Genomic DNA, 18,894 nt, shown 5'->3' on the forward strand with positions numbered 1-18,894 from the left:
GATCATGACCTGAGCCGAAGGCAGAGGCTTTACCCCACTGAGCCCCCCAGGCGCCCCTGATAGAACATTTTGCAAGGAGGCCAAGGTGGCTAAAGTTGGGCGCAGGAATTTTCGAAGGGATGGGACTCCCTGTGGGTTATTGTGAGGGTCTTGTCTTTTCCTGGAGGAGGCGCAGCATGGCCTGACTTGGGGGTTGAAAGCATCATTCTATTCTAGCAGAGGTAACGTCCTAAATTTAGTCACATCGGGGTTTCTTCCCCTCAGATGGCCTCGATGCAGGAGCAGAAAGCAGACCCAGCTGATCTCCACGTGGCAAATAACTGGCCCGGGGTTCCCCAAGTGCTCATCAGGCTCCTCCAGCCCCAGCCTTATTCTGTATTTTCCCGCCGCAGAGGTGGGGGGCGGGGAGCAGACCGAGAAGCCGGCCCCTCTCCAGCCCTGCCTGCTTCTGCTCACATACCATTTCCAAGGGTTGTATGAAATGCCGAATACAAGACTTTAGGCATAGAGGAGTCCCTCGAGAAACGCTGGTCTCTCCCCCTGTGCACACATGCGGTAGTCTCACCAGGCACTTCTTCCCGCAAAGAAACCAAATACGTGAGAGATACGAAAGGGAGCGCCTGTAGGGAGCCTACAGATTTTAAAACCACTCTCATGTCCTTCAGCAGAATGAAAGTAAGTGTGTGCACATTTATAATCCCAGAAGATGCCTGCTTGTTACCAGAATGAAGAATTATATGATAATTTTGCAAAATAAAACTGGATAACAGTGGTGAGCCTACAAAAGCAGTAAACTTTTTTAGAAGGAACTTTGCCGTTTCTTTTCGATCTGGCCTACTTTTTGAATGTGGCATTGACTTTTATGTCTTAAAAGTGCTCATTTAAACTATATCATCATTATAAATACATCGTCTGCTCCCTGGTGCTCATGGCCGGGCGTTCGTTGAATTTGGATCATCACTTAAGTGGTGCAGTTTCGTGTCAGGTCATTGTGAAGGTCAAGGTGATGGAGAGTTCTGTGGATGGTGGCTTGGTGGACAGAGATCCACATGGTGCACAGGAGGAACAAATCCCCAATAAACATCTCTGTATTGGCCGTTGAATGGAAAGGGCCATACAGACATGTGGGGTGACAGCGCTCTGGTTTGCTTAATTATGAGCGAAGTTGTTGCTTGTTAACATTTAGGAGCAGTGAAGTCACCAGTGAACTTGGAAAACACAAAATCACAGGAACGTATTTAGTATAGAATATATACTGTACCAAGCATTCAGAGGAGAAATCATGCCATTTTGTATAGTTTTCTTAGCATGTTTGTGGGAAACGGGCGGTTCCTTTGTTTTTAAGATAGTTTTCAGGTGACCACTATTAGAAATCCTTTCTGGGGCGCCTGGGTAGCTCAGTGGGTTAAAGCCTCTGCCGTCGGCTCAGATCATGATCTCAGGGTCCTGGGATCAAGTCCCGCATCGGGCTCTCTGCTCAGCCGGGAGCCTGCTTCCTTTCCTCTCTCTCTGCCTGCCTCTGCCTACTTGTGATCTCTGTCAAATAAGTAAATAAATAATCTTAAAAAAAAAAAAAGAAGAAGAAAGAAATCCTTCCTCATTACTCTGCTTTAAAATCCTCCCCCTCCATTTTCTGCTTTCAGTATAAATATCTATAATCTGGCTTCAGTAATTGAAACATCTCTCATGGCAGGGAGGGTATGTGTTTATTGTACTAGAGCAGTTCTTCCTCTAAGCAAATATTTGGCTTCTTAAAGCAAATACTGAATGAACCTCTAGCTGAAATAAAAATTTTCTGTAGTATATTTTTGCCAAGGCTTATTTAGTTTTTTAGAAAAAGTTGCCACCCAGAAATCCCCTCCTTATATATTCTTTAAGATAAATTTATATAAGACATGTCTCTGTTTTTGTCTGTTTGTTTTTTCCACTGGTAGAGGCTTTTTTTTTTAGAAGGATTTATTTATTTGCTGGGGGAGCTTGTGAGCAGGGGGCAGGAGGAGCAGAGGGAGAGGAAGAGAGAGAATCTCAAGGAGACTCCCCACTGAGCAGGGACCACCCCCCGGACCCCACCGCAGGGCTCAATCCCAGGACCCTGAGATCGTGACCTGAGCCGAAATCAAGAGTCAGACACTTAACCTACCGAACCACCCAGGCGCCCCTCCATTGGTAGAGCCTTTTAATGGCCATATGACATCATCTTCTGAATATTTATTGATAACGACCCTAATCATACCTTTATTAAAGGGAGGGCACAGCGTAGGAAAAACCATCCCCCAGGATGTAAAAATCGGAACCACCCGGTTTGTACTAGTGACTGGGAAACCCTGAGAAAATAGGTGCACTGTTCCCTCCTTCTCACTGCAGTGAAGGGCTGAGAGGTTTGCAAGTGCCTCTGCTCCCTCCCACTCTCTCTCTAATCGTGGGAGCCTCGTCTGAAAAGAAAGCAGTGCGAGTGGTCTCCATTTTTATCTCAAAGATTATAGCGCTTATGGCCCTTTTAATTGAATTGTTCTCTTCTGGGGAAGGAATTCCATCCAGACTCCTTGGTTTTTCAATTAAGTTTACTTTGCTCTGGGCACTACCTTTCAGTACTAGTACAAGGTCACTGCCAGGTAAACCCTGCCCTTCTGTCTTCATCCAGCACTGATGACTCCAGGGATAGCCTGAACTGTGAACGGAAGCTGTCTCTTTGTGTTTCATGTTAGTTTTTCCCAAAACCAGTGCTCCTTGGGGAAATTGCTGGACAAGGCTCTTTATTTTATTTGGCTATTTCCAAAATCAAACCTTTCTCACGGTGCAAGGATTTTCTACCTTGGGACTTATTTTAAAGAGTGGCATTCCTTTTAAAGTTAATTTCAAAAGAGAAGATACCAAAACGGGGGAGTGGGGGGTGGGCAATGATTGTAGTGTTCAAGCAAGTACATTTCATCCCAGAGGGTGAGTTCAAGGGCACAAAACTTACCTGGGAATGTAGAGCCATTTTGATTGTGTTGTGTTATAGGAGCATTTCAGACAATACCTAAATGAGACGGTTTGGCATTTGGAGGCGTGATTTCTCTTCATTTCCAAGTTGTCAGAATAAAGGACTCTGTCCCCCTGAGTGTGCAGACTCACTCTAGGAAAGTTCTACATGCTCTCAGATGTTTTAACCAACAGCATGTAGCCAGTATTTCTAAATCAGGTTACCAGCTTGTCCTGGTTTAGAAATGTATTTCTTCAAAGATGTCATCTTAAAACCACATCCAGTTTTTCAGTAGTTAAGTACTATCAGGCTTCTTAACTCATCGGACAAATATTCTCCCGTCTTCGCTTTTATTTTCTTAGCTGCATTCCCGGAGACAGCTGCCCAGCCCCTTGCTCCCCCAATCAGTGTCACCTCCCCAGTCACTGCTCTTCCACGCCTGGCCGGACTCGCCCTGTTGCCTCTGCCTTCCTTGGAAATGCGCTTTCTGGCTTTGCCTCTCGTGGCATTGTTTTTGCCCAGGACCTCCTTAGCCTCCACAACCAGCAATCTCTGCGCCAGGAATGACTAGGCTCACCCGTCTGATGGTAATCCCAGGAATATGAAAACGATGAGACAGCTGGAGGGGAACAGACAGCTGACCCCACGTCATCAGGCTCCCTCGGGGAAGCCTCAGGACAGGGTGTCCCGTTGCCCATTCCTGACAGCGTGGGCCTGGCTGCCTGGCATTCTGGGCAAATATTCCTCCTGACCCAGAGTTGGGGACCTTGCTGACAATTCCGGGAAACTTGGCAGGTCTAAATGCATCTTCACGAGGGCTGCCCATAAATCATGGACTTGCTTTATAAAATGTGGTGCTTACCACGGTGACACGGCTTACTCATGATCTAAAGTCAAGGTTCCCGAGACAGCCTGAGCTGTCAAGTCTTTTGTTAACTGGCTGCAGCATAGCAGGCCTTTGTTGAGTTGTGGTGTTTTTTTTGTTGTTGTTGTTTTGGTTTGTTTTTGTTTTTGTTTTTGTGGGTTGGTTTTGTTTGTTAGTTGTTGTTTTTGTGTCTTTTTGTTTGTTTCTGTCACTGACAGGTCTCCAAAGAATGAACATTAAGTTTCTGAGTTTGGGGCATTTTTCCCCCATGTCGCTCCATGCCCATCTCTGGACAGAAGATAAAATGTGAAGGGCTGAGGAAGCAACTGTGCTCGGTGTTGAGACCAAAGCCACGTTCTGGTCCGAGACCGCCGTATTTTCAGGGGCTCAGACTTCCAGAAAAGAACAATGTCATAATTGTAGGCCTGAAATTATTCTGTACAAATTATGACAAATCACAACTGTAATGTGTTCTGGATCTGCCCCAACTAAAACTTATATGTAAAATTTTAAGCAAATGAAATATCTAATTTATAAGAGCTTTGATAAGCTATATGTATTGTTCATATCTCCTTTTTTTTAAAAGATTTTTATTTAGGGGGCGCCTGGGTGGCTCAGTGGGTAAAACCACTGCCTTTGGCTCAGGTCATGATCTCAGGGTCCTGGGATCGAGTCCCGCATCGGGCTCTCTGCTCAGCAGGGAGCCTGCTTCCTCCTCTCTCTCTCTCTCTGCCTGCCTCTCTGCCTACTTGTGATCTCTCTCTGTCAAATAAATAAATAAATAAATCTTAAAAAAAAAAAAAAGAAGATTTTTATTTATCTGACAGAGAGAGACAGTGAGTGGGAGCACAGCACGGGGAATGGGAGAGGGCGAAACAGGCTTCCCGCTGAGCATGGAGCCCAGTGTAGGGCTGGATCCCGGGACCCTGGAATTGTAACCTGAGCTGAAGGCAGTCACTTAACGACTGAGCCACCCAGGTGCTCATTTTTTTTAAATCCCTACTTTTTTTTTTTTAACTTGAGATATAATATATATAAAGTATCCATTGGAACTAGAATGTTTCTTTTTTCTCTTGATAAATTTCTACAATGAGAAGTAAGGAAGGCAAGACATTTAGCTTACACCAAAGTCAGCCTATTGGAAACTATTTAATCAAAGTGTTTACTTGACAATGTTCTACTTCCTTGTTAATTTCACATAGGTGAGCGTCCCATTTTGGAGGGGTTAGGAAAAACAAAGTAGCCCTTTGTGTGGGTCTGTTCACAGAGCTGAGAATGAAAATACCAACAGAAATTGTCCTTCTTAGGGCATCTGGGTGGCTCAGTGGTTTAAGCCTCTGCCTTCGGCTCAGGTCATGATCTCAGGGTCCTGGGATCGAACCCCACATCGGGCTCTCTGCTCGGCATGGAGCCTGCTTCCTTCTCTCTCTGCCTGCCTCTCTGCCTGCTTGTGATCTCTGTCTGTCAAATAAATAAATAAAATCTTAAAAAAAGAAAAAAGAATTTGTCCTTCTCAAAGGACAAGAGTATTAGGGGGCGATCTGCTCCAAATATGTAGGAATTTTTATATTATGTTAAGGGTCCCATCATAAAAAGATTATTTCACTTCTTATTGCATTTCCAGATAACCTTAGGGAAGAAGGTATATAGTAATTAGTTTTTGGTTGATGTTGTTGTTTTTGTTTTGTTTTGTTTTGTTTAAGTTTTGGAACTCTACCTTTAAAATTAGACTTACAGTTTTACAGTGTTAACATACTTTTAAGGTAGAATTGAGCTTCTATGACAGTAAAGTGGGTGACATTTTATCCATGTTAAAATCTGTTTATATTCTTTTTAACCCAATGACCTAGGTAGTAATAAGCCTAGGACTGAGGCATGGATTTTGTATCCTTAACTAGTTAAGAGTTGCTAAATAAAATTACATAATGGAACAAAACAAACACAAGAGTGGAAACAAGCTCCCCAAAGAGTACTCCTTTTGTCCAACTGAAGCTGTAATAACGGAATTCTCTTTGTAACCAAAGAATAGTTCCTGGGCCTTTATGACTCCATCCGAAGGGAGCCTAACACCCCTATGTTATTTACTATAAACAGCAAAGGAGCTTATATGACAGTCCAGTAAGGTGGCCCAGCCGCTATTGAAGTTCAAATTAATTAAAATATGTGTTAAAATCCAATGCCATTTTTAAGAACCCAGTAGGGTCCTGTGTCTACTGGCTACCATACTGGGCAGTGCAGATATAAAACACTTCGAACAATCTTAAAGAGCTTGTAAAAATTTTTATTTCTTGTGTCTTAATTTTTTTTTCATGTAAAAAATGGCAAAATGTCACCAAGATCCTACAATATTTAAAAGATTTCTGAACTGGCTGCTAGAGCCTGTCAAAATACCGGGAGCCGATATGGCAGTTCTCAAAACTTCCACAGCATTGGAGGCTATTAAGGACTCTTTGGAGACAATAATATTTAGCATTTAGCGCTCCTGAGACTAGGTGTTCTAACAGACTGAAAGGGAAATTAAATGTGTGCCCAGGTTGTTCAGCGGTTTTCCTAGGACCCCCATCATTCTAATGTTTAAATCCTAGAGTTCTACATGGCATTGCTTTAATTTATATTATATATATATACTTTAGTATAGTTTAGTATTTGTATACTGATACACATACTAATAAGTATACTTTAGTATTTGTTGTATTAGAAATCATGCAACTTGGTAATGGCATCATTAATGTCACATAGGGTTATCATGAATGGTCCATTTCCAAGCCATTAACACAAAATATTTGTCCCGTTATAAGCAGGGGACTCTCCTTAGAGCCTCTGGGGTTCTCTCTCCTCCTTCTGCTCCTGCGGGAAAGGTTTAGAGAAACTTCCTATCGTAGGCTTTTCTGCTACTTGTCAGCTGGGTTTTGCACAGCGGAATGTAGCTCAGGCCCCAGGAGAGCTTCAGGAGAAAAGTGAAGGAAGAAGATCCCTGTCTGTTGCTATGGTGGTGGTTCTCCGTCACCCCCATCCGCCTCCCTGGGGAGGTTGTTAGAAACGCAGGCTCTCGGGCTCTCTCCAGACCCCTGCATCAGATCTAGATCTTCTAGACCGGGGCTTTAAACTAGCAACCACCTTCAGAATTGTTAAAACAGCCCCTGGGCCCCTGTCCCAGAGCCTCCGATTCAGTTAGGGTGGCCTGGTGCTGACTGTGGTGGGACCACACTCGGAAAACCAGTGCTCTAGGGAGAACTTGTTTGCCTATGTGGTTGCACATGGGAATCACCTGGAGAGCTTCCTAAAAGCCTGCTCCTGAGTCCCACCTCCAGAGATTGTGTGAATGGCTAAGGTATAGCTTGGATACTGAGATTTTTTTAAAAAAGCTCCCCACTCATGATAATACACAGTCAGGTTCGAGAAGCCTGGCCTGTGCATTTCTTGCTCAGAACTTCTACAGGGATGGAAGCAGCATTGGAAGTAAGCAGCTCCCTTCTGACGACTCTGGTGGATGCCGGAAGATATCTCAGGGCTCAGGAGGAGCTCACAGGTTCTATCAAGCTTCTCCACCCATATAATCCTCACATAAACCCAGCCCCATTGCCAAAGACTTGGGACTGGCCTTATTAACTGTTCCTTTATTCTGCAAATATCCGTGGTACCTCTACCATGAGTCAGGCCTTACTGTAGTGTCTGGAGACACCTTAGTGAATGAAGCTTTGGTATTTCCATTTTCCTTTCACTCCTAATGTTAAATTCAAACTAATTGCTTCAGTGGTGTTAAAGGGAAACTAGAGCTGGACAGTAAAGTGGTGAACACAGATTTTATTCAGGGGAAAAAAAAAAATTCCCTAGTAGAAGAAAAGAGACCTCAGTAATGAACTAGGCTCTATCCTTACTTCAACAAGGAAAAGTGGGATTTGTGGCCAAGGGGCAGGGTAGAGTCAATGGGGAGAAAATTGCTAAGGGGAAACATCTGGGCAGGGGGCTCTGATTAAATCTGTGTCACAGGATTCTTGCTGAGAAGGCACCTGATAGTTGGGGCGGGTGGAGGGAGCATGAGGAACCAGGTGGGACCTGCAGGGTGATCCCCCAGCAGAACACAGGGGTCTCTGGGTAAACCGACTCAGCGAGATTCTTGCTAAAACCAGGTAACTCAGAGATGAGCACAGAAACTCCCCAAACCAGGGGCTAATGGAGTAGAGAGTTCAAAGGAGCATGACTAGAGAGAATCTTTGTCAGTGCACTTATATAAAATATACACAAATAGGTAGAATACACATGTCCCATACAATGCATACAACATGCACACGCACAGCCTTTCGACACTCTACCTCCTCTTATCCCACTGCCCTTAATAAAGGATTTTTATTTTACTCGACTAACTCCCTTGGATCTTCCCATGAACCAGACATCCAGATAACATTTGGAATGCGCTGTGTGTGCTGATGGCGGTGCCCAGGCTGTTCGTTTGCCAATGGTCATTCCAAAACGGGTGGAGAGGCAGCGCTGAAACTTTTAATGGACGGCATCTGTTGCGTCTCTCGCCCCCTTCCCGCCACCTGACCCACTGCCTCCTTCCCACTCCGTTCCCACCCCTAATTTCAAAACCTTCCTTCCCAGTTTCTCTCTCTCAGCGCCCAATCCTACCCGCTTTTCACACCAGCCTGCTCTCAAAAACCTTTCTGCTCCTCCGGGAAAGCCTGGAAGACCCCAGACCTCCTGCCCAGGAGTGGCTGACAAAGCAGTGTTTTCATTCGGATGCAAATTTGTCTCTGGACAAGATTCAAGGAAAGTGCTTTCCCCTCCAGCCGCCTCTCCAGTCCACCCCAGCCCTTCTTGTCTTTTGTGTTCTTGTAAATAAATGAGAGGCAACTGGCTTTCAGTTTGAAGACACAGCTGCAGGGGGCTCTTAAAAGCCAGCTAGAGAGAGAGAGAGAGAGATGCCGAAAGATTTGTTGCCCACCGTTAAAATCTAGAAAAGGGAAGCTTTTTTAGTCTTTTATTTGCAATTGCTCTGATTCCTCTAGAAATGCCTTTTTTTTTTTTTTTTTTAATAATTTAAGACCAAGGGTATTTATTTTCACTTGGTATTTTCCCCTCCTTTTAACCTTTCTGGTCCAAAAAGAAGAATCACCACGACAATAGCAACAGAATAAACTCTGGGAAGTAGGTTATTCTTGATGTTCTCCAGATAAGTATGCAACTTAGCCCATTTTGGAGGTCGACACTGTATCCAGTGACATGACCGTGGGGGTGGGGCGGGGGATTTGGCGCCTCGAAGTCTCATCAGAACGAGCGGATGGATCCTGACTGCCTTCAAGCAGATCCCCATAGCCCTAGGGGTGGCCTTTTAAAACCTTGAGGTGCCTATTGCGATGCCTCTGCTAGTCCAGAAACGCCTTAGAACACTGTCCCGCTCCCAGACGTGATTCCCGCGCCGCTGTCGCCGGCCCGGGCCGGCCAGGGGTCCCTCCTGGCGGAAGAGCCCGGGCGCGAGAAGGTCGCGTCCCGCTCCCGCGCGCGGTGCCGCCGAGCGCCCGAGGTGCCCCCCAACCCCGGCCTGGGGGAGGGGGGCGGCGCGGGAAAAGGTTGCGGGGGGCGGAGAGGGGAGGAGGCGGGGGGCTTTGCTTCCCGCTGGCTGAGCGCGCGTGTCCTCTCCTCTCCCGCGCACAGGGCACCACGAGCCGCGCGGCGCACCTGGCGGGGCCCGAGCCCGCGCCGCCGCCGCCGCCGCCGCCGCGGGAGCCGTTCGCGCCCAGCCTGGGCAGCGCCTTCCACCTGCCCGACGCGCCGCCCGCCGCCGCCGCCGCCGCCGCCGCCGCGCTCTACTACTCCAGCTCCACGCTGCCCGCGCCGCCGCGCGGGGGCTCCCCGCTGGCCGCGCCGCAGGGCGGCTCGCCCACCAAGCTGCAGCGCGGCGGCTCGGCCCCCGAGGGCGCCGCCTACGCCGCGCCGCGCGGCTCCTCGCCCAAGCAGTCGCCCAGCCGCCTGGCCAAGTCCTACAGCACCAGCTCGCCCATCAACATCGTGGTGTCCTCGGCCGGCCTGTCCCCGATCCGCGTGACCTCGCCCCCCACCGTGCAGTCCACCATCTCCTCCTCGCCCATCCACCAGCTGAGCTCCACCATCGGCACGTACGCCACCCTGTCGCCCACCAAGCGCCTGGTCCACGCGTCCGAGCAGTACAGCAAGCACTCGCAGGAGCTGTATGCCACGGCCACCCTCCAGAGGCCGGGCAGCCTGGCAGGTAACCCGCTCGCCGGGCACTTTGCGCGGCTTCGCCCGCGGGGACGGGGGGAGGCGGTGGGGGGGGGTGGGACGCAACCCGGGCGCTCCGCAGGGGAGCGTGCGGGACGCCGCGGGCCGCGGGCCCTGAGCCGCTCTCGAGCTGGGCGTGTCTGCGGGCCGGGGTGCCGCATCCGCGGGACGTGGGGAGAGCCAGGGCGTCCCCAGGCTACGTTAGTGTCTAGACTAAAACATGCCAGTTACTTCTTTGGGAAGTAACGCAGTCTCAAACTAACGGCTCTCCGCCTCTCAGTCTCTCTCTCGTGCCCCAATCCGAAGTCTAAGACATCCATAAAATTAAGTTTAACAAAGACCCACGCAGACCTGTTGATGATATCCAGAAGAAGAGCAAAGCAAATAAAAACTGCAGAATCTCTGTGATCACCTGTAGTTACCCACATGCCCTTGTAGAAAAATGGGCGAGTTTTCCCAAAGCAGCCATTCAGTTTACATAGATTTGCAGAGTAGTGAAAAAGTAACCAACGATTCATTGCCTTGAATTGGTACTACTTTGTTATGGCTCTAATTTCTTCAAAAATTTTAAAAATATTTTGTCTAAATTTAGTTACTGGGAGAAGCAAAGGACTCCCCCATACCCGTTGCATTTACATAGTTTCCAACAAGGGGGGAAAGTAACCATGAGGAAGTCCTTGAACTTGTTTCCTGCTTACTAAGGGAAGAAGGGGTTGGGCTGGGCTGCGTTTGTGATAAGAAACCTGCTTTTCTCTGCCAGTTGGGAAGAGGTGACATTTCTGTGGTCCTTATGACCATCAAATACCAGGCTGTGCTGGGGATTCTCTGCTGGTATCACCATCTGCTCCGCTCAAGCAAGCCACTGTGATTGAAAGACTAATGTTTTGTCTCCTAAAGCACCTGACAACGAACCCAGATTTATTGTTGATTTTTTTTTCCTCTTATGAAAGTATTTGGTAATTGTGTCACTCTAGTAACAGATGCTGTGCTCATATGTTTCCTTTCTTGACATAAATAGATGACTGAAGATAAATAGGATTAAAAAAAAAAAAAAAGGAACTTGTTGCATACAAGAGGCAGGTGTCCAAAGGCTGCTGTAATTCAGCAGAGTAATTGCCAGTGTGGACCAGCGTGTTGTAACAGGATGCAGGCTGGAATTCCACTGCCGCCAAATTAAGCTAGCTGTGTTTTACTGAAATGGAAATATTCTCTCTCAGACAGAGTTTTGGAGGTAGCTGATCATTAATGCCGACCCAGGGGCTGAACCAAAGTTAAGGACTGGGGATTAGCAGTCTGGATGGCACAGGTGGCTAGGAGCCACGCAGGGAAACTTTGTGTATGTAAGTTTGGAAGCACTGTTTCATACACTTGTAAAATAAGTTACTAGATCAGGCAAGGAGTGGGGAGCCAACCTCAGAGCTTGTAGGGGACTGAAACCGCCCTCCTTGCCCTTCTCAGTGGCCACAGGGGGCAGATCCTGAGTCCCAGAGGGCCCTGTGGCTTGCCAACAGCCATTTCATTTCCTGCGCAAACCTGGAGAAAGAAACCAAGAGTTTAGCTTCCAGCTCTTTCCCCAGCTGATTATATGTCCTGACCACGTGCTTGCTCCCCTCAATTGTCTTTGTGCAAATACGGAGTATGGGTCTGTTGGAGGGTTTGGGGAGTGTGAATGGGCCAGAAGGAAAGCCTCACTGCTCTTTACAGCACTGAATTTAGGAAGAGGTTTTAAAAGTAAATATGTGGTGAAAATCACTTACCCTCTGTAAAATCTTGAATGAGTGTTTGAGAGTTTGATGTCGGGGTGTGTGTGTTTGGGGATAGGAAGGTGCTGGCCAGAGAGAGGAGCACTTCCCCGAGCTCCCCACAATTCTTTGTGCCTTCTCTTGTCTCTGCACTTTCAGGTGTTCCTCAGATTTTCTGACCATATTTCATCATGCGACCTGGTAGGGGAAAAAAAAAATCAACGTGCCATGGAGGATTCTTAATTTTAGAGCTACAATGAACGCTTTAATGTTTGAGTTATTTGTTCCAAATGCATTCTTTTAAATATGCATTTAAAGGTTTTTCTCATGCAAATTGCTGCTGATGGTTTTTGAGTTTAAAATTACTCTGTAACTCCGCATACATTCTTGAGTGGCAGAAGATCCTATTGCCCCAGGAAAGGTCTGGGGACAGACTCTAACATTTGCAAGAAATCCGGAAGAGTGTAGCTTGGGGACCCCACCCCTAATTTGTGTGCCTGATACCATTCCAGGCATCGGAAAGGTTGGGGCCACCTAGTTTGCTAATCGAAAGCACGATTGAAGTCAAGGCTGAAAAATAGCTTTTGGGTGTTCGGGGTTGTGATTTTGGAGATTGGTCACTGATAACTACAAAGTACAAATATGGGCTAGAAAGTGACTTTCACTATTGAATGAGTTCATTCATTTAATAACAATTCAGCACCTCTTGCGTTCCGGCACTGATGCAGACCCTGGGGATACGGCAGTGACCGATACCAACCCAACTGCTTGGCCTCATTTCAAATAGAGAAGACAGAAAATCAGCAAGATAAGTAGTTTTGGTAGAGCGGCCAGGGAACGCTGTAATGAGAAGGTGACTTTTGAGTCCGTCATGAAGGAAGTGAGGGAGCTGACCATATTAATACCTGGGGAACCGCATGCTGAACAGAAGGACTAGCAAGTTCGAAGGCTGGTAAAGGCAGGCTATGTTGATATGTTTGCAGAAGAGCAAAGAGTCCAGTGGGGGTGGATCAGACAGAAGGAGGGCAAAGAAGTGACATGAGGTCAGCCAGCCGAGCCGCCGGGTGGGAGTGAGAGGGAGAGCCTCGAAGTCTTGTTGAGCACTTGAGGTGGCCGGCTGTGCCGAGTCCGCGGGAGCCATTGAGGACCTGAGCAGCGGAGTGACACAAGCTGACTTCGTTTCTAACAGCGTCTCTCAGGCTGCTGTGGAGAATCCATTGTAAGGGATGGAGAGCAGAAGCCAGATTACCAGTAGGGGGTTATGGCAGGAAATGTAAGCAGGAGAGAATTATGACTTGGGTCAGGATGGTACCAAGGGAGGTTATAAAAAGAAGTATTCGGCCTCATCTATACAGTAGAGCTGACCAGATGGTCTCACAGGCTAGACTGTCTCACAGACGCAACACCCAGAGCAGAGTCCCTGTGGGCTGAGGTGGGGCCTGCTAGAGGATGTAGTTGGACGAGAGGCGGTGCTGGTAAGTATGAAGATCTTGGTTTTGAACACGGGCTGTCTGTCCAACAGACTCAAAATATACGTGAACTTAGACAACTGGATTCGTAGGTCAGAGTTCAGGGATGAAGCCCAGGCTAGAGACTGACACAAGGGAGCCAGCCGTAAGCAGGTGGATGGTATTGAAGACCATGGAGCTGCAGGAGATCGCCCAGGGAGAAAGCGTAGAGAGAAGAGGTCCACGGACCGAACTGACTGGCCCCACAGATGCAAAGGTCTGGGAGTTGAGAAGGAGGCAGCAAAAGTAAGACATAAGCTGAAGTGTAGGTCAGTGTCGTTTCTGAGAAGCCAAGAGAAGAGCGTCTCGGGGCAGAAGATCAGGATACTATGTCGAGTGCGATTAAGAAGTCAAGGCAAAGGAAGACCGTTCAGTGACTTTGTGGAAGAGTTTCAGTGAAGGATGGTGGGGGAGTCCTCCCGGATGGCGGATGGGGGGTGGGGATGGGGGGTGGGGCAGTCCTCCCGGATGGGGGATGGGGTGGGGGCTGGTCCACAAAACGGGGGGAAGAGGAAAACTGGAGACTAAAAAAATGTGCATACTCTTTCCAGCAGTTTTTATTGCTTAGCGCAATCCTCTCCAGAGATTCAAGGTTCTGTCTGAGGATTTCAAACCATCAGTCGTAGGGGCACTTGGTAAAGAACATTCCCTGCCATTTTCCACTAGATCTTCCCAGTGGCCGAACTTTATAAAGTGTGGGCAGAAATCTGGGAGTTCCAGCTCTTGGAAAACACCAAACTCAGATTAATCCTAGAAAAGTGTGCTTTCTCAGCTGTTAGGTCATCAGGATGTGAAGACGTCTTAAAATATTTTCTTTCTACCTCCTTCTCTTCCTCCTTGGTATGTCTTTTCATCATACAATGGTGCCCGAGTGGAAACCCCTCTCTGCCTTGTCCAGGGTGTGCATAACACACCCTCTTGAAGTTTTTCTGCCATCTGGGGGGGTCAGAGTAGTATCTATTTGTCTAATTTAGACACAAATAATGTAACATGTAGAAGGTACTAGCATACTACCGGCCTCAGTAAAAGTCAATTCGTTTCATTTAATAATACCGCCATACTAACTTGGGTGTGTACCAAAGAAGTCCTTCATTTTTGCTTCAGACACAGAGATCGTTGAGTCTGAGAACATATCCGTGTCTGTGTTGGACAGACAGAGATGGGTGACAGATCATCTTTGCCCTCAACAGACCTGGTTTCAGAACAGATACATGAATGGACAGTCTTACCCCCATGCTGAGATGCGGTAGATGTGGGTTCTGGGGGAACCTCCTGCAGGGACATCTTACAGTGGTGTCAGATGTGGGCTGTGGACGCCTCCTTGACGTGGTAGCTCCAGGGCTGAGTGGTGTAGACGGAACTAGTGCGGAATGGTAGCTGGAGTCAAGTCCAAGAGTAGAGAAGGTGGGGGGGGGGTGAGAGGGGGGTGGGTAGAGAGTTCCAGCAGATCAGGGTTTCCTGTGCCAGAAATGGATGGCAGAGGTCATGGGGGAAAGGGTGCAGGGGAGGGGGAAAGAGTAGAGAGTAGAAGAGATGAGTAGAGTAGTAAAAGGCGTGTGATTGGGTCCCTCCCTCAGACAGCTGACATGATCCTGTTTGCACGTTAAAAATTCCATTCTGGGGACTGAGTGGAGGGTAGATTTACAAAAAGCAGGCAGGGAAACACTTGGGAAGGCATTGGAGTAGCCCATCCCTGCTCCTGGGGCTAGTTGTAGAAATTCCTCCTGCCCCACCCCCCACTCCCTCCACACACCTGTTTTGGAACGTGGCTGTTCAGCAATCGCGACTTACAACTGGTAGAGGAAGAAAGCTAAATAAATGCATAACTAGTTCTTACATTGCTCCCTCGACAGAGAAGTAAACGCATAACTAGTTCTTACATTGCTCCCTTGACAGAGAAATAAACGGCATAACTAGTTCTTACATTTCTCCCTTGACAGATAGGTGGCTTAATTTTTTTTTTCTTTTTGAGAGTTTAAGAGTTAAATTTATTCCCTTTGGGCATGATGAATAAAAGTATGTTTTTAAAAACCCTATACTGCCGTATAAGGCCTTTGCTACATGCCAGGCATTGTGTCGGACACTTTGCAAACTGTATCTCATGTGGTTTCCAACAGCTTAAGGAGGAAGGTGTGATTTTTGCCGCATCCTACAGATTTGGAAACTGAGGCTTTTCAGTGAGAAATTCCTTGCCTGGACTTACTTGGCTTCGAAGTGAGGGGGATGTGATTTGAACCTAGATCACTTTGAGTCCAGCTTCTCTAAACTCTTAAGCATGCATGATACAGGAGTAGAGGTAGTATATTTTTTTGTTATCAAAGAGAAACACCAAGAATATTGAAATACAGTGCCAGTTTTTAACTTATTTAAGTAACTAGCGACTTTAAAGAAAGCAAAAAATATCTCAACAATGTGTCAATATCCCGTTCAATATGACTTTACCAGTATGTATTTTTTTGTTCTCTTTTGTAAAGGAAACAGCGTGAGCCTTTCATTTTCTGCTTTGGAGTAAAATTAATCCTATTAGAAGGAGAAATCTTAGTTGTAAATACATATTAAAGTTAAGTCAAACCTCAGATGCTTATTTTCAGGCAAAAAATGAGATGAATTAAAGGCAAATTCTTAACCAATGATTACAGTCAAAATTGGCTTCATAGGGACAAGAGTTTGATCAAGGCACGTCCATCTCTGACCTCTGCCAAGTGGACTTAAACTGAGTATTTAGAGTATCACATACTAGATAGAGATCCCAAATGCCACATATTTGGTGATTTCCACTCCATTCTTCGACTTGTTAATGATGCCGGGTGCACCTGTTGTAAGAAAGGGAGAAGCCCCACCCAATTCCATGTAAAAGCTTTGCAGGTTCTGCTGTCAGGTTTCAGAGGAAACTGGAATTCTACCCAAATACTAAGCAAGTTTGTTTAACACACAACCCTGGGGGCGTGGGCCGAATGCAGCACAGTGTCTGGCGGTCGCTGCTCCTTTCAGTCGCATTTCCCGGAGGTGATCTTTCCCTGATAGTCACTCCATCAGTTTTCGTGAACTTTCTGCTTACCTGTAAGTAAAACAAAAATTTTTAGTTTAGGTTTACTAACTTGAATGCGATCAGCCTGTGATATAAGTCAACACTTTAATCTTCTTTCAGGAGCGGCAAAGGCTAATTTTCAACCAGTACTTCCTGGGGGGGTGGGATTGGAAATAGACCTCCCTGGGATCTCCTACCCAGTCTCAGAAGTTCTAGGGCATTCCCTGCTGGCCATGCCCCTCAGGCCCAGCTTCTTCCTCAGAAGTTCTGGATCTCCAAGCTCAGCCCCAGTCCCGGCTGTGTTCTAGACGAGTACATAATAGAGTCTCTCTCCTGCCTCCCAACCATCTTCCCCTGCCTCTGCCAACAAAGTGATTGTTCAGTCAGCTGTTTGGCCTTTAGAGTTCTGGAACCTGCTTTTACAAGCAGGGAACTCACACCCCAGTGGTCTCGTGGAAGCCCACTGTTTCCACGCTTTCCCTCGGAGAGCACGGAGACAAAAATGTCTTCAGCAAATGTCCTCTGTACTTGTGGATCCCTGCCTCCATCTTCCTAGAGCCCAGGATGGACAGAAATGGTAATCAGACAGTCTTCATAAAGTCACTCTTGTTTTGGCATCTGATTTCCGACCTCTCTACGTCCACACCAAACTGGCAGCAAGGGATACGGTCATTAGCATCCCATTATAACAAGTTAGTGGCTGGACCTGGAACTAAGTGTTTGGGATGCTGGGTGGCCCAGAAGGCCTACCTGATGGCTTTTCTTTTGATGCACAGAAACTAATACTTCCCTTCCCTTCCTACCCCATGGCAGCCTTGTTAGTTAAAGTGGGGCCAACAGGTCTTTTTTGTACCTTTGTAGGAAAGTGACAACTTTATGTAGAATTCTAACAAAGCCTTTCCAGTATCAGCGACACTTATATGACTTTGATCATGCTTTAATTTAACTAGGAAAGTATAAATTAAAAAATGAGACTGAGTCTTGGACGGTGGTTCAGGATGGCACACTCTGTCCATGCATTGGGCTCCCCTCTGTCCAGACCCTCAGAAAAAAGAAAAGTACAAAATTGCAATGGGTAAGCCCTAAGAGAGACAAAAACACAGGGGCCAGCAGGCCATAAATTTTCTAGAAAGCAAAATAGACAGGCGTGATGAGCAATTAAAACATAGAATTTTCTCCCAAGAATCAGCTCTGTCATCATGCCGGTCTTCTGTGAGTTCTTAGACAGGCTCCGTTGTCAGAGTTGAGCTGGGATCTGGGGAGAGACATGGGGCTAAAGATGGAAAGATTCACTGAAAGTCGGTGCTTGACCCAACTTGAAGTCAGCTTCTTCCTCCCACTCCCATATCCTCTCTGCTACCAAGATGGCGACCCTGCGGCCAAGAGGAAGCGCAGGCGTGGTCTCCTGAAGAAACTGGACAAACTGGGAAAGTTAGGCTCTGGCTTGGCTGCGGGTGGCCTGGATGAAGTTTGTATTACACAGGCACGTAGGCGGTGTGCTGGAAGAAGCCTGCGCTGCCCTTCACCCTCTCATGCTCAAGGAAGGATTCCAACCCTCCCTGTCATGAATTCTAACTCAGGGTTGTTTAGTGGGGAATACTTGCACTTATGTTGTAGTAGGAGAAACAATGGCCTGGTTTTTCTTTCTCAAATATGATAAATTAGTAGGGATTGCTGAGGAGTTGGGAAGAATTAGTGACATGAAAAAAAAGAAATAGGAAAATGAACCACCTCTCAGAAGAAACACATAATTTACAGAATAAAAGAGATTAAAGGAAACAAGGAAAAACTTTAGAATCGGTACTGAGAAGGATTTAAGAAGATTTTGTGTTTGTTAAATAAGAACTGGCTGATGCATGAGAGGATCAAAGAACAAGAAAATCTTTATAGGCTGCAAAAATATCGCTTCCCAAATAAAACCTTTGATAGAACGAGTGGGGAAATAGTCAAGGAAATGGAGTCCTCAGAAGGTAGCCATATAGGGAAGGAGACAGAAGCTCTGAGAGTAATGCAATGATAATGTGCACGAGACACAGTCAAGAATCTAACACTGGAGCCCCAGAAAGAGAATGGAGGGAAGCAGGCTACCCAAGAAGTAACATGGCCACCGTTCCTCAGGGCCGAGGGACCTGTACCTTCATAGGAAATGCTCTCCTGCTCAGAATAGGACATTTTCCCATTCTATGCCATGAAATTTCAAAGCCCCAGCATAAGCACCCTAAGGCCACTGGAAGCAAATAGAACAGATGCCCCCTCCAGATTTGCATTAGCAACACTGTGGAGGGGGAGGGGTAAAGACCAAGCAGGTGATGCCCTCAAAGTTCTGAGCGAAAGTTATTTTTAACCTGAAATCTATACCTAGATTTACCCATCTAAATTATCCACCTAAAGGCAGAATCAAAGATTTTCAGTCTTGCTGGTACCGATAAAATGGATTTCCTATGCCCCTTTCCTAGAAAGCTGCAGCATTCGGTGGCTGTGTCCCAGGTGAAATAAGGGCATAAAACGCGAGAGCACGGTGCCCAGGAAACTGCGCATGCTGACCAGCA

General features: G+C 46.9%; 1 protein-coding gene across 4 annotated transcripts in view; it reads left to right on the plus strand.

The window, feature by feature from the left end:
* CTNND2 (catenin delta 2) overlaps positions 1 to 18,894 on the plus strand; it is a 901,368-nt gene that overhangs the window by 514,479 nt on the left and 367,995 nt on the right. For all 4 annotated transcript variants that reach the window (XM_032337744.1, XM_032337745.1, XM_032337748.1 and 1 more), the window contains one exon: positions 9,483 to 10,056. In XM_032337744.1, the coding sequence (XP_032193635.1) occupies positions 9,483 to 10,056 (574 nt within the window). The remainder of the gene's footprint in view (positions 1 to 9,482; positions 10,057 to 18,894) is intronic.

The sequence above is a fragment of the Mustela erminea genome, chromosome 3, assembly GCF_009829155.1.
Source record: "Mustela erminea isolate mMusErm1 chromosome 3, mMusErm1.Pri, whole genome shotgun sequence".
NCBI classification, from domain to species: Eukaryota; Metazoa; Chordata; class Mammalia; order Carnivora; family Mustelidae; genus Mustela; species Mustela erminea.